Genomic DNA, 14,962 nt, shown 5'->3' with positions numbered 1-14,962 from the left:
AGTGAAAATAAACGAATCATGAAAAATTTCATATGCATTGAGAAAATAAGAACAATCCACTTGTATGTAAATTTCAAATTTTACATCTAGAATCATGTATTTATTCGCATATAAATTCAAGAGTAAAAAGGATGCCGAGGAAATAGTTCACTCCTAATAAACTGTAAAAGGAGTATTTTTAATATTATTTAAGTGAAAGGACTGAGTGATATGGTAAGCGATTAAAAGCCTCGGCTTCAGCGGTTACCGAGTTGCTGTAGAGATTAACAAGCTATGATTAGCATTTGACTGAAGCAAGGACAAGCAGAACTATTCAAACGAGATCGATGTGTTTTGCTCAAAGCATTTATAACTAGTAATGATCAATTATTCGACTCGGATAAGCGGAGATACTGCGATAGAGCTATAGTGTAAGAACTTTTTGACTGCTTGGAGAAGCTATAGCACTTGATGAATGATCGGTCACATTTATCAAATGTTTAGCCATGTGTAACAACAACGGGGATAATTTGAGGCTAGACGTTTTCTTTGCAACACTTTCGGGGAAAAAAACAGACCAAACTGCACTTTTCAGAGTATGCTTACCACCTATGTCTTTTGTCGCTTTGGTCTGAGGAACATAATGTATCTTTTACCTGAGAAAGTATATAATTAGAAATAAGGAGGGCACAGCAGTTTAGTGGTTCGTATGTTTGCCTTACAACTCAGGGTTTGAGGATTACAAATCCCACCTCTGTCCTTTGTACACAGCATGTTCTCCCCGTGCTTTGGGGGTTTCCTCCTTCAGTCCAAAGACATGCAATGTAGGCTGATTGGCATTTCCAAATTGCCCGTAGTGTGTGATTGTGCCCTGCGATGGGTTGCCATCCCCTCCAGCGTGTCCACCGGTTTGTGCGCTGTGTCCCTTGGGATAGGCTCCAGGCTCCCTATGACCCTGTGTAGGTTAAGCTGTATGGAAAATGGATGGATGGAATTAGAAATAATCTTTGAAGATACATTTCCATTGTTCATAACCTAGGCAACAAAAATGTGCCTTTTTTTGTTGTTTAACAGCGCTGGACTTAATCATATACATCATAATTGTATATAATTATATCTGATTCACCATATGCACACAGTTATATGACCTCATCCATTATAAATTACATCAAAAGATATGAAAAGATGGCAGATACTGTAAGTGCAAAACCTTATATTATAAAAATCATTCTTACTTTTTTTTTTTTTTAATATAAGTACAGTGGATATAAAAAGTCTACACATCCCTGTTCCAATTGCAGGGTTTTGTGATATGAAAAAAGAAACCATGATAAATCATGTGAGATGTTCTTCCAGTTTTAATGTGATAAATATTCAGTACTCTATGTGTTGATTTCATTCCATGATATTGACACAACATGTATTCAATAAAGGAAGAGTTCATTCAGTACTGATGTTAATTCAGAGCTCCAGTAATGTATGTTTTGGACCCTTGAACAGTTAATTTGGTACAAGAGGTTTTAATTAACATGGGAAGAGGTGATTCAGTAGCAACTGGAGGTGGAAAGCAAGATTATGCAGTTCAGGGATGGAGATTATTAGGTGGCCATAATAGATAAGGGCCAACGGGGGAATTTCCCCAGTATACCCCTACTCTTTACCAGAAGTGTCCTGGGATTTTTAATGACCAGGGAGAGTCAGGTCTCATCTGAAAGACTGCGCTGTTTTAACAGTATAGTGTCCCCTTCACTATCCTGGGGCGTTAGCCCCCACACAGACCACAAGGTGAGCGCCCCCTGTTGGCCTCACTAATACCACTTCCAACAGCAACCTTAGTTTTCCCCAGGAGGTTTCTCATCTAGGTACTGGTCACACTCAACCCTGATTAGCTTCAGTGGAAAACCAGTCAAGCCCTGCAGGGTGATACAGCTCTGGCCAAAGGGAGTAAAATAAACAGTAGCTGTGTGCAACGTGTAGTGTCTGAGCAGTCATCTGTAGACACAGGAGAGCATAATAAGCAGAAGAAGCAGCAGTACAAAGTAGTATTTAAAAAAGTGTACAACAAATTAGATGCAGTAGTAGGCTACAGATAGTGTGTAATAATAACAACAATAACAATATTCAATATTTAACAATATTTATTGCACACTGGATGATTTAGCTCAGTAGTCTACTACAGTAGGTGCTAATTCAGTGCTTGGAGAAGTAGTTCATTACTATGAAGTAATCTTATCAAGCCTGTTACCTTCTGTCTTACCTTTACAGAAATAATTAGGCACAGACATGATGTACTACAGTCTTAATGCTTAATCTAATTGTCACTAGTGTGCCAGGACAACAGCTACAATGTATAGACATTCTCCTCCCATCATAGTGCTCTCTCTCTCTCTCTCTCTCTCCACTTCACGTGACAGCCATCATCATCATCATCATCATCTTCTTCTTCTTGTTCTTCTTCTTCAACATCGTCATCACTGGATTACACGGAGCCGTTCAGTGATGTAAAGCGGTTCCTCCCACGCGGCGCACCTGAGCAGTGTGTCTGAAAGCACTCCCAACTTAGTGTGAGTCTTTCCAGCCCTCAGTGTGAAGCTTCCACGCGGATCATCCTTCATACATCCTATCAAGACCAATCTACTCAAAAAGATCTGAAAGACAGACGTTTATCTGTGACTTTCCAGGATTGTCGGAGTGCGTCAGGAGACGGAGAGCTGAGCTGCTCTGTCAGACATGGGGTAGATCTTCCCCCTCCAAAAGTCGGGAACATGGATGCGGATGTATCGAATTAAACAAGGTTCACTTGATGTTTGGCTGAAGAAGACGCGCAGAAAAGTTGCCCATGTCGACGAGGTTTCAGGATGAAGAACCTGAGCGAGCTGAACAGCACCGCGCCTCCGCCGCCGCCGCCGCTCATCACCGTGCGCAACTTCCCGGCGCTCATATTCGGCATTCTTCTCATCATAGTCATCATCTGCGGCAATGTCCTGGTCTGTCTTAGTGTTTACAGGGAAAAGGCTTTAAAGACCACGACCAATTATTTTATCGTGAGTCTGGCTGTAGCTGATCTTCTGCTGGCTGTCTTAGTGTTGCCGCTGTTCGTTTACGCCGAGGTAAGGCAATGGCAAGAAAGGAAAAATAGCAAATATATGTATATATGTATATAGCTATGTGAACCTGAGATGCGCAGGATGAAGTAAAGAAAAGTTTGGGTAGATTGTCGTTTTCATATCCCGCATATAAATCTGCGTAATATCCGAACAGAATGCGAGGTCTCCACTATCCTTCAATAGTCCTTCTTTCTTTCATTTCTTTCTTAGATGGCTGTCAAGTACATTATCCCATTACAGCGCTCTAAAAGCAAAAGGTTCCTGGATGATATTTTACAGATTCTTCAGATTACCTTGATGACAGAAGCATTACATGCAACCTTTTTGCAAAGCTTCTGAAAACATTCATATTTTTTTTTTTTTAAAAAAAACCAAAAACTTATTTTCATGAGTGTGGAAATAGGCTACAAATTGGTTAGTTGATTGATTGATTGATTGATTGATTGATTGATTGATTGAGTGCACATTAGTTGCTTATACCTGCTGCCATTTTAAGCACAAGCTCTAAAATGTTGGGATTTCAACATTCATAGGAAACAAAACTGAACTCTTATGCACTCTTGATTGAACCTTTTTTTTTTTTTTCCTCCAAAAGTGCAGTTTCGCACTTGGGCGATCATTGAATAAATTGTAATACACTTACAGATCAAATCCTTTCATCAGCCGAGTAAATGAGTGAGATCGTCTTTTCGTTCAATTCCTACTGTATTCAGGATATGAATACATTTGAAATATTGAAAACGTAGTGAATGGAAATAATGGACATTTTTCATACCCTGATACATTGGTTAACGTCATATCCGGCCTGATTGTTCTGGAGACCTTGAACATGTGCATGAAGGGGATTCGTGCTCTGCTGGTTTCATGTTCCTGGTAACTGCCAAGGAGTCACTGTTGGGGCTTTGTGTGGGTTGTATCCTCTCTCAACTGTATTATAAAATGCTAGTCAGGTGAAGAAATGTAAATGTTTATAGGCATGCAGAGTGAACATTGTGTGTCTCAGAACAGCATGTAGCTTAAATTCTGGTGTTTTCACAATATTGAATAATTACATTTATATGTACACCTTAACCCGCTTTAGCTATGACCACATTTTTTGAATGTTAACTGTCAATAGTGGATATTCATAGTAAGTATGCTCGTCAATATTTTCAATTTATCCTTTATAATTGGCAGCCAATATTTATATTGGAGCCGTAGCCTACCCCAAGAACACAGGATGTGTGGTGGTAACACACCCTGGTGGTTTTGGGAGAAAGAGGGAAACCGGACAACCCAGACGAAAACCATAGGAACATGGAAAACATCCAAAACTCCACCTAGACAGTACCCTAGGCTCAGGATCAAATTGAGGACCCTGGAGCTGTGAGGCAGCAATACTAACCACTGACCCTCCATCCATTCATCCATCCATCCATCCATCTATTCATTTTCTGTACCGCTTCTCCTACACAGGGGAGCGGGGAGGCTGGAGCCTATTGCACACAGCGCCAACCCATCGCAAGGCACAATTGCACACACACTCACACACCCATTCACACACTATGGACAATTTGGAAATGCCACTCAGCCTACAAAGCATGTCTCTGGACTCGGGGGAGGACACCAGAGTACCTGGAGAAAACCCCCAAAGCACGGGGAGGGCATACAAACTCCCTGCACCTCCATGCGAAATCTTATTTTACCTCACTTTAACTCATTTGACCTTATGTATTGATTTTTCTAAACTGACCTCTTCCATTAATAAGTTAAAACTGAAATATTGAATAAATATTAAAATATTCAATCAACTTTTCCACTATTGAACATCTGCCATTTAGAACAGCTGGAATATTCATTCACTAATTCATCTTCATTAACTGTTTAATCCTGGTCAGGGTCATGAGAGCCTATTCCAGGATGCCAGTTTAACACATGACACCATGCACACACACATTTGCACACTCATTCACATAGGTGCAATTTAGAACAGCTACGCGCATGTATTGGGGATTTGATACGGAACAAACATGAAGAGATCCGCACAGACAGTAACCCAAGCTCAGGATCGAACCCTGGAGCTGTGAGGCAAAAACACATCCCACAACACTACGGTCCCTCCATTTCGAATATTCAGTCCATTCTAATTTTGTTATATTCACCTGCAGATAATGGCATTCCCAGTTACCTGATGCCCAAAGAATAGACGTGAGAAAAGTTAACTATAAAACCACCACAGTTTTATAAATTCACCTGAACTAACTCATGCGAAAAGTTTTTAGTGGTAAAGTTTATGAGAATGATTTTTATTTCGTGAAATCCATTATCACAAGCAAAAATAATTAAATCATTTCTCACTAAAATTGGACTGCATAGCCTACATGTTTTGAAAGCTGGCCAAAGATGGCTTCTTGGCAACTTAATAGAAGTCTACATGGAAAAGACTCTGAAAGTTTCTACATTGAAAGTTTCTGGGCACCAACCCAGGAACCCTTAAGATTACAAGATGTAATATTTTTTAAATAAAAGTATATTACACAAATCATGTAGACTTTTATTCCTGGCAACAATGCTAATTATCTTATAATATAAAGTACAAAAGTTTGCGTACCCTTGAGACAAAAGACAAGAAATTCGCTCAAGTTTGCTCATTCACTGGGGTTTCTTTCCATATCAGTTAAATTGTGAAATTGTTTACATATGTAACAGTCACTGTAATGCCAGTTTAAAATCGATCTCCTCTGACCAGCTTCAAATTAAACAAATATAATTGCATAGCAAAACGTTTTGCTGGACGGTTGTCTTGTTTCACCATACATCCACATTTTATTTTCAACGTGTAAATTGTACAATATAGTCCAGAATCCATGCGTACAAACTTTACCATTCAACTATATAAATTACCGGAGTATTCCAGTGCATCTATCAACGACTGTATTTTTAAAAAAATAAAAAAATAAAAAAGGAAGAAAAAAGAGCATGCCTGGAAATACCTCTGTCCTGCTGCGTGTTTATAATTTAATCCACTTATCTGATCCCATTAACCTTGGGTCACTAGCACAGGTTTAATCTGTCTGCCCTATTGCGTAAGACAGCAGTTTAGTGATGCCTTAACAGACAAGATGAAAGTCAACCGTACGTTGAGGCTCCTTCAAGTCTGCACACCTTTATGTATTACACAGATTCAGACAAAAACCGAGAAAATCCCTTAAATGGGGCACGAATGGAAAGATTAACCTTCACCCAGTTGGTGTTTGTACGCAGACAAATCCCCAGCGTGGTGCCAATACCTGCAAGTTTTATATAGTCGAAGTCTTAGAGTGAGAAAAATAAACACTGCGGGACTTAATCACACATTGTGAGTGTTAAATGAGTGGGAAAATAGAGGGAAATAAAATTTCAGAGGGAAATAAAATGTATAGATTTGCCTCTTACCTCATGGATGTTCAAAGAGCGAAGACATGTGGCGTCCAACTCGAGTTAGGACACTAACGTAGAGAATATGTAGGATAATTAGCGTACGGCAAACTGACAAACTCATCCATTGTTTTATTTTTCACCCTCTCTGGTCTGATCAGCAAATCGACAACATGGCTTGTTAAAAATAAGGTGACAACGAAAGCAGAATGTTTAGAGATGATTGGACAGAGAAGCATGTGTTTATTCTCTGCGTCATGTTCAAAACCGATGTATCTCATCTGTTCAGAGGCCGTGGTGCTAGTCGAAACAAAACAAGACTGCTTCACATTGTTTAATCATAGCCATGAACGAATCAGTAAGAAGAAGGAGCCTTTATTTGTCACATATACATTATAGCACAGTGAAATTCTTTTTTCGCATATCCCAGTTTGTTAGGATGCAGGCCATGGTACAGCTGGAGCAGTCATGGTTAAGGGCCATGCTCAAAGGTCCAAAAGGGGCAGCTTGGCAGTGCTGCGGCTTGAACCCCTGTAGCTCAGAGCCTTAACCATTGAGCCACCAATGCTTAACTGTGCTTAACTGTGCTTAACTGTGTTTATGGCAAAAGCTTGTGGGGAAAGGGAACTGTTTTATATCAGACTATATTCTGTCTAGTTTCAGGGTGGTGTCTGGTCCTTGGACATGGTCGTCTGTGATGGGTTGATGGCTATGGACGTGATGCTTTGCACAGCCTCTATATTCAACCTGTGTGCGATTAGCATTGACAGGTTTGCATAAATTCCCACTTTATTTATATCTAACGGGTTCAGGAAAATATTTCCTTAGTGTTTATGAGTAGTGTAAGTGGCCATGTAGCTTAGTGGAAAAGTTCTGTAAAATGTCTATAAAAAATAAACAGCATTATTTATAAGTTGAACTGTATGTAGACACTGTATGTTTTTTTTTTCATGTTCATGCTGCTCTGGTTTTACTTCTGTGCATCCTCTTGACAGGTTCATCGCAGTGTCCATACCGTTGAACTACAACCGACGGCATGTGGACCATCGGCAAATCACTTTACTCTCAGGCACCTGGCTCCTTGCCCTAGCTGTGGCCTCCCCTATCATTTTTGGCATAAACAATGTCCCGAACCGTGACCCGACAGTGTGCAAGTTGGAGGACGACAACTATGTGGTTTACTCTTCCGTCTGTTCTTTTTTCATCCCCTGTCCCATTATGCTCCTGCTGTACTGCGGGATGTTCCATGGCCTCCGCCGCTGGGAGGAGGCCCGTAAGGCCAAGCTGAAGAAGAGCATCCAGGCCTGCCGTAAGCTTCAGCATGCTGCCGCTGCCGCTGCTCTTCCACCGCTGGCAGCCTTGCCATCTCCTATGCCCGTGTTGCCTCGTGTCATCCAGCAAGACCTGGCTCAGTGCAACGTGGACGAGCTCGATGACGACATGCAGCCCAGCTGCCCCTTACCGCCGGAGTACAATAACAGCACCATTCAGACTGTTGCTTATGCCGCGATTCAGAACACAGGCCAAAAAAGGAAGCGTGCGAAGATCAATGGCAGGGAGCGGAAAGCCATGAAGGTCCTACCTGTCGTTGTGGGTAAGAGTTTGAATCAAGGATAACTTCAAATATCTAAGGGTAATGCTGATCTCACCATTGGATTACACTGGATGACTGGTGGGCATGTCTTTCAGCGGTACAGATGGATGTGTCTTAGAGCCCATACATGGATTAAGAGACATACCAATAAACCAGAGGCCTTCAATCTTAACCACAAAGGGCTGGTGTGGCTGGAGGCTTCCATTCCAGTCAAATAACAGGCACATTTGATAGTTGATTGGAGACCAAGATGAGCTGATTAGACAAGCGGACTCAGGTGTGGCTCCTGCTTGGTTGGAATGAAAGCCTGCAGCCACACCGGCGCTTTGTGGATAAGATTGAAGACTCCTGCAATAAACCTTCCCAAATAGCCATAGTTCTATGATTGCACTTTTCTCAAGACATTTTGGTTTCCAGAAACATCCCGTCATGTTAACTTATCTTAAACATCAAGCTGGCATAGATAGTGATTATAAACACTTATGATTATGACTTTCAAATCTTCTCAGAAATCCTACCAGGTTATATCATCGAAAATTCTATAAATATAGCCTGATTAGCTAATTTTTCATAGCTGGCTATTTTTTAAGCAGTGAATATTATGAACATTTATTATGAGTTTTAAAAATCCTGTCGGGTTAGCAGTTAGATCATGTAGGTATTGCTAGCAGTAAAGATCATACACAGCTGTGAACATGACTTAAAAATTGTCCTGGAAATGTTGTCAGGTTGGCTCATGTTAGCTAGATGGCTAGCAGCTCATTTTAGTCAGTGGAGTATTTTTTTTAGCACTGAAAATTCTTAACATTTATTACGAGTTTTTAACCAATCAGGTTAGCGGGTTAGTTTATGTTAGCTATAGCAGTAAAGATCAGCTGTGAATATTATTTTGAAATGATCTTGCTAAGCCTGTCAAGTTGGCTCAAGTTACCTAGTAGGTTAGCATTAGCATCAATAAAGTTTATAGGACTTAAAATCCCTTTAGAAATCCTGTCTGGTTCGCTCAATTTAGCTAGGTGGCTAGGATTAGCAGTGAAATGATAAACATTTATTGACTTAAACATCCTCTCAAATGTAGTGTCAGGTTATCAGTTAGCTCAGGTTAGCTAGCTGGCTGTCTTGATGATTATGAACATTTATAACATGACAAAAATCCTGTCAGGTAGCAGTTAGCTTGTGTTACTTAGCTGACAATCTTAGTAGTGAAGGTTATGAGCAGTTATGAATGAATAAATAAATGAATATAATTGCAAAATCCTGTCAGAGTAGCTCATGTTAGCTAGCTGGTGAGAAAATATGTGGAAAATAAATACATATAACAAGGATGTTTATCTACTAGAAAATATCCATATATGGACACGGAGATGCATCCCCTTTGCCATATATGGACTTAATGGCACATCCATATTTCCATATATGGGCTCAAAGACATGAGTCTTTATGGCTCAAAGACTGTGGTCTACAGCCTGCAGACAACAAATGCTGATGCTGTTTTTTTTTTGTACTGTGCCAAAGTATTATGGATGATGACATTGACTTGCAACAAGGATGGTTGCAAAGGAAATCTGACTTTTTAAAGAACAAACATGGCAGCTGACACTCAGAGAAAACAGTGTTTTTCAATTTCTTGATAAACAACCAGAGGCAATGTGCATTTTTGTCTGTGGGTCCTAATGTGATGATCTCTGAAGATGTGCAGCTGTAAGCAGATAGTGTGATGAGCTAGAAACCCGGAAACTCTCTGCATAAATAATTTGAGTCATTTTGTGACTCATGTCGGCCAGATAGATTAAATTTTTTATGAATAGTTCTTTGAGTAGATTTTGTATACAGACATATTAGTCTTTCAAAAAAATATATATTTATAGAAAGAAAGAAAGAAAAAAAACATTCCGGCATACTGGAAAGCACGCATATTTTCCGATGTTTATGAAATGCACAACTGACTGCAGAACTCAGATATGATTAATGTGTCATTACTCCCAGTGCTAACCGGATTAAATTACCTGCAATTTTAACCCTTTAAATTCTCACTCTTGTAAGTCCACACCTTCACCTTACCTATTAGCTTGATCATATTTGCTGGGTGTACACGTTTAATATTCAGACCATCCATCCCTAACCAGCCTTCACTCACGTTCATCAGACTCACATTAGGAATCCTGTTTTCCAGGCTGCTTTCCAAGCTAATTCCAAGAGCAACCAGCATAATAACATGTTCCATGATGCCCCTGATTGATTAAGTAGGTTACTCAGTTCGGTATCATTATATCGACCAGTACAAAAAAAAAAAAACCATGTATTCCTACTCAAGTATTCATTCATCCCTAATTCTGAACTTGGAAAGTTTGGCAAAGATGCCTGCTATGTCTAAAGAGATGCTGAGTGACATGTTCAAATTAGAATTTAGAAAATGATGAATAAATAATGAATAAATGAGGAAGACAACCTGTCCTGTTTTTATATTTCAGCAGATTTCTAAAAAAGAAAAAAAAAAAAGAAAAAAAATAAAAAAAGAATGAAAGAAAAGAAAATCTAACATCTACATTGCAGTGTCTTCCTGGAATTTTCTTTATATGAAACCAATCCTTGCTTATGAAAATCGCATTAGTTTTTCTCCTGGCCCATGCCTTGCCACAGTTCAAACCATCTCATGATTCAGAAGGAAAAATAATTGTAATCACACCAATGCTGGAGGTGGCACATCTAAATGAAACGCACACACAGAAAGAAAAAAAAAAAAGTCAAAGATGTCACATGGCATCTTCTGTATTCACACTCTGCACCATTTTCTACCTAACATATATCATGTGTTCATGCTGTCTCAAGCTTTTCATTTCTAGCTTATTCATTTTTCACAGAGTAAATTAACTGATTGTATCTAAGCGCTCGTAGCGCTGATATCATTTTTTTCAAGTTCATTGCAATTATGAAAGTTACTATATTGAGAAATTAATACTTGGGTTTGAGCTTATTGACATCTCCCTCTACACAAGCCCTGGAGTCCCTTTACACATTATAGTGGATGCATTGTAGTGCCATGTGACAAGGAATCCAGTCTTATTCTACTCTCAGTATACAGTAGCTAAAAAAATCCTGTGACAGGAGACAAGATATATAAGATATTTCTCCATTAAACATATTTAAATACATTATCTTACGTTTTATAGTGACTGATCCCTTACGGATACGAATTCGAAAAAGAGAGATAGCATTCGAATCTTTGATGTAGCGGACATTATTGGTAATTCTTTCTCATAATACATGAAACCAGATATCTATCCAGTATGCATTACATCAAAATGGGCATCCATCCAGTTTAATCAACAATTTCATTTCCACCTCATATATAAAGATGAAAACAATCAAGTGCTATTAATTTGTGGCCAGAACCTGAAGCGCACTTAAAATACATCTTATTACAACGTCACATTTGCAGTATCAGAGTCCAACCGCATTAGTGGATATTTATAGAAATCCCATCATGGTTTTTTGAATAATTTAGCATGACATACATAAAACACATTCCTAAATCCAATTTATGCATTTAGTCCATGCTTTTCGTGATATTATTTGAATTTGGACACTAAGGTCATTTTCACAATAGGCTCATGTGCCGCAGTTGCATAAGGCAGAATAAATATGTGTGTCGCCGGTCGCATTACCGAATTATCCAAAGCTTTTTGTGCAAACTGTGCTGTAATGCTGGCTAATTCTAAGACTCAGACTCCTCATCCTTAATAAGAAGAGCAGGGGGGCATGCCGTGGTCAGAGCATGCTATGTTGCCTTTTCACGTTTTGTCCCAGGATTTAAACATGACGTAATATGTATCTCTTTCCAGATATCTGACTACAGTAACACAGCCATTGTTTAATGAAATCCTAGAAGTGTTACATAATTTCACCAGAACACAAATAGACACAGTGTATTCAGAGCTTAGGGTTTAAGTCCAAAAGTTACAGTATGTCAATATTTACAAGATTGTCGAATTAATACAATAATATCAATACTTTTGTTAAATTGACACGCTCTCCTGTAAAGAAAATATAGCCACAGTTTGAAGGATAAGCTGACCAAGCGTCCATCTGCCTGCTGTGATTACATCTCACTGTAATCACGTGTTGTTCATAAACTTTCCATTAAAATCCATTTATTCCTTGAGATAAGCAAGGTCTCACTTTAAGAGCCTGTACCGTCCACTGTACTCCGTGTGGGGGGGGGACCCTTTCATGGACTTTAATTGGACAATGCTAGTGTTAAATTAATTAACAATAAATTTCAACCTGACAGATTGTGGTTACATGTACGTTCAAGGTCAGAATCATGCATAATTGAGACACACCGTAGTTATTTCTGAAGCCTGCATATCAGTGTGCAAAATCTTGGTATTAAATCCTCACTCACACCATGTGTGCTCTGAATAAGAGTAAATTAAACACCCTGTGTTCACTGAGCTGAAATATCACCAATATTGAAAGTTTCACCAGCCTGTTCACATTTGAATCACGTCCCCTGAGATTAGAGTAGTTTCATTTAATTCTCTTTGTCTCCAGGTGCCTTCCTTTTCTGTTGGACTCCATTCTTCGTGGTTCATACGACACGGGCCCTCTGCGAGACATGTGAAATCTCACACTACCTAATGAGCACAGTGACATGGCTGGGTTACGTGAACAGTGCGCTGAACCCCATCATCTACACCGTCTTCAATACGGAGTTCCGCAGGTTTTTCCACAAGTTTCTACAAAGCACATGCTGTTACTCGGCTAGAAGAATGGATGAAACTATAATGATGCTATGAACTATTGTAACGAATGAGCATGTTGGATTAAAAAAAAAACAACAACACACGTTTGTATGCACGTTTATAAAGCGGTGCCAGTTATTATGTACGCCGGCAATGAAGCTATGCAGACTGGCCATTTTATCAGGTTCACCTACCAAAAATAATGTATTTGATGGTATGCAGAATATGTCAGCTGCCCTATAAATATTATTCTCAGTGCAGCAATGGTAATGGTCTTGTGGTAGTAATATACAATAATGCAGCAGGGGTGAAAAGGGAGCTGACGACTGTTCAAATATGTGGAAGGTTTACCTGATAAAATCGATAAAGACTTTATATGCCTTTGAAGAAAAAAAATGTATATTTGGCCATTGAATTAAATGTGCCTAATATTTACCAAGTCCACATTTCATGTGGAGATCATTTTAAGTAAAGATACATATGATGTATGCTCATCTGATGACTGAGATTTCATTTATATGAGGTTCATGGTACCACTGCAGTAGCACAATTTTGGTCAAACCTGTTTGTGATGGCAAATTATCAGATTATCAAAATATGTTGCACTCAACTAACTTGAAAAAAGAAGAAGAAAGAAACCACTGGTGTACTAACGATCAGACATGGAACAGGTTGGCCAAGGAAAACATCAGCAGTCGATGTCAGAAACACTGTGAGAGCTGTGAAGAAAAACCCCAAAACAACAGTTAGTGACATCACTAACAGCCTCCACAGGGCAGGGTTGAAGGTATCACAGTCCACCATTTGAAGAAGACATTGAGAGCAGAAATATAGAGAATTCCACAAGATGCAAACCACTCATAAGCAGTAAGAATCAGAAAACCAGTTTGGAATTCGCAAAGAAACACAGAGATGAGACACAAATGTTCTGGAACCAAGGTTACTCTACCAAAGTGATGGACAGACCAAAGTGTGGCGAAATAATGGATCTGCTTATGAGCCAAAACATAGGAGCTCATAAGTCAAGCATGGTGGAGGTGGTGCCATGGCTTAGGCTTGCATGGCTGCTTCTGGAATGGACTTATTAATCTTTATTGATGATGTAACTCATGATGGTAGCAGCAGAATGAATTCAGATATCAATAGAAACATTCTGTCTTCCAATTTACAGAGAAATGCATCCAATCTAATTGGGAGGAACTTCATCATGCAGCAAGACAATGATCCAAAACATACTGCCAACACAACAAAGGACTATCAGGAGGGAAAAGTGGAAGGTTTTAGACTGGTCAGACCCAGTTGAGCATGCATTTCATCTCATGAAGAGGAGACTGAAGGGAGGAAACCCCCCAAAACAAAAAAATAACTGAAAGAAGCTGCAGTACAAGCCTGGAAAAACATCGCAAAAGAAAAATGCAACAGTTTAGTGATGTCAGTGGGTCACCGGCTTGATGCAGTTATTGCAAGCAAGGGACATGCAACCAAATATTAAGTGTTATTTACATGAATTTACTTTAAGACTATCTCTTCCAATAATTTTGCTCATCTAAAAATTGGGTGGTCTGACACCAAAGGTGCCATGTTTTAAGTTGTTTACCACATCTCGATGTAAATATCAGGAAATGAAGATGAAATTCTGATATTCATCTTTTGATCTCAAACCAAAATGTCTTCGACTTTCCGGTGGTGATAAAACTTACTGACTTTTACACAGCGCTGACACTGGAGACTCCTTCCATGAATGTTAAATAATTGTCTCTTTATAGAATCACGAAACCATGATTATTATATTACATATATAATGAGTATACATTTTTCTGTTAAATAACCATGTTTTTTGTATTATTATTATTATTATTATTATTATTATTAGCCTTATATTATGTGGAACATTTGCCATACAAGTCCCTGTGGAAGTTGTTGCTATAGAAACGATAACATATTAGAACGAGTGCATTAATATAGATTACAGTCAGAGCTACTTTTATATAAAACGACTTCTCACCAATCAGATTTGAGAATTCAACAGCGCTGTGGTATAAGCTTAATATATCACACACATATTTTTAAAAATTTTATGAACAGAAACTGAAGAAAGAACAAAAGCATTATATGACTGAATCCAAGACTTGAACTATACT

The 14,962-nt window shown here is 39.0% G+C and overlaps 1 protein-coding gene across 1 annotated transcript; it reads left to right on the top strand.

Annotated features, from left to right (window-relative positions):
• The first annotated feature begins 2,467 nt into the window (after positions 1-2,467).
• On the top strand, positions 2,468-13,189 carry drd4b (dopamine receptor D4b). Its single transcript, XM_053635506.1, has 4 exons — positions 2,468-3,089; positions 7,140-7,252; positions 7,478-8,076; positions 12,631-13,189. The coding sequence occupies exons 1-4, from the start codon at positions 2,838-2,840 to the stop codon at positions 12,873-12,875; spliced, it is 1,209 nt and encodes a 402-aa protein (XP_053491481.1). The 5' UTR covers positions 2,468-2,837; the 3' UTR covers positions 12,876-13,189.
• Positions 13,190-14,962: the final 1,773 nt, after the last annotated feature.

This window comes from Ictalurus furcatus, chromosome 10 (assembly GCF_023375685.1).
Source record: "Ictalurus furcatus strain D&B chromosome 10, Billie_1.0, whole genome shotgun sequence".
NCBI classification, from domain to species: domain Eukaryota; kingdom Metazoa; phylum Chordata; class Actinopteri; order Siluriformes; family Ictaluridae; genus Ictalurus; species Ictalurus furcatus.
Note: the sequence above shows the minus strand (reverse complement) of the source record. Positions and strands in the feature narration are given on the sequence as shown.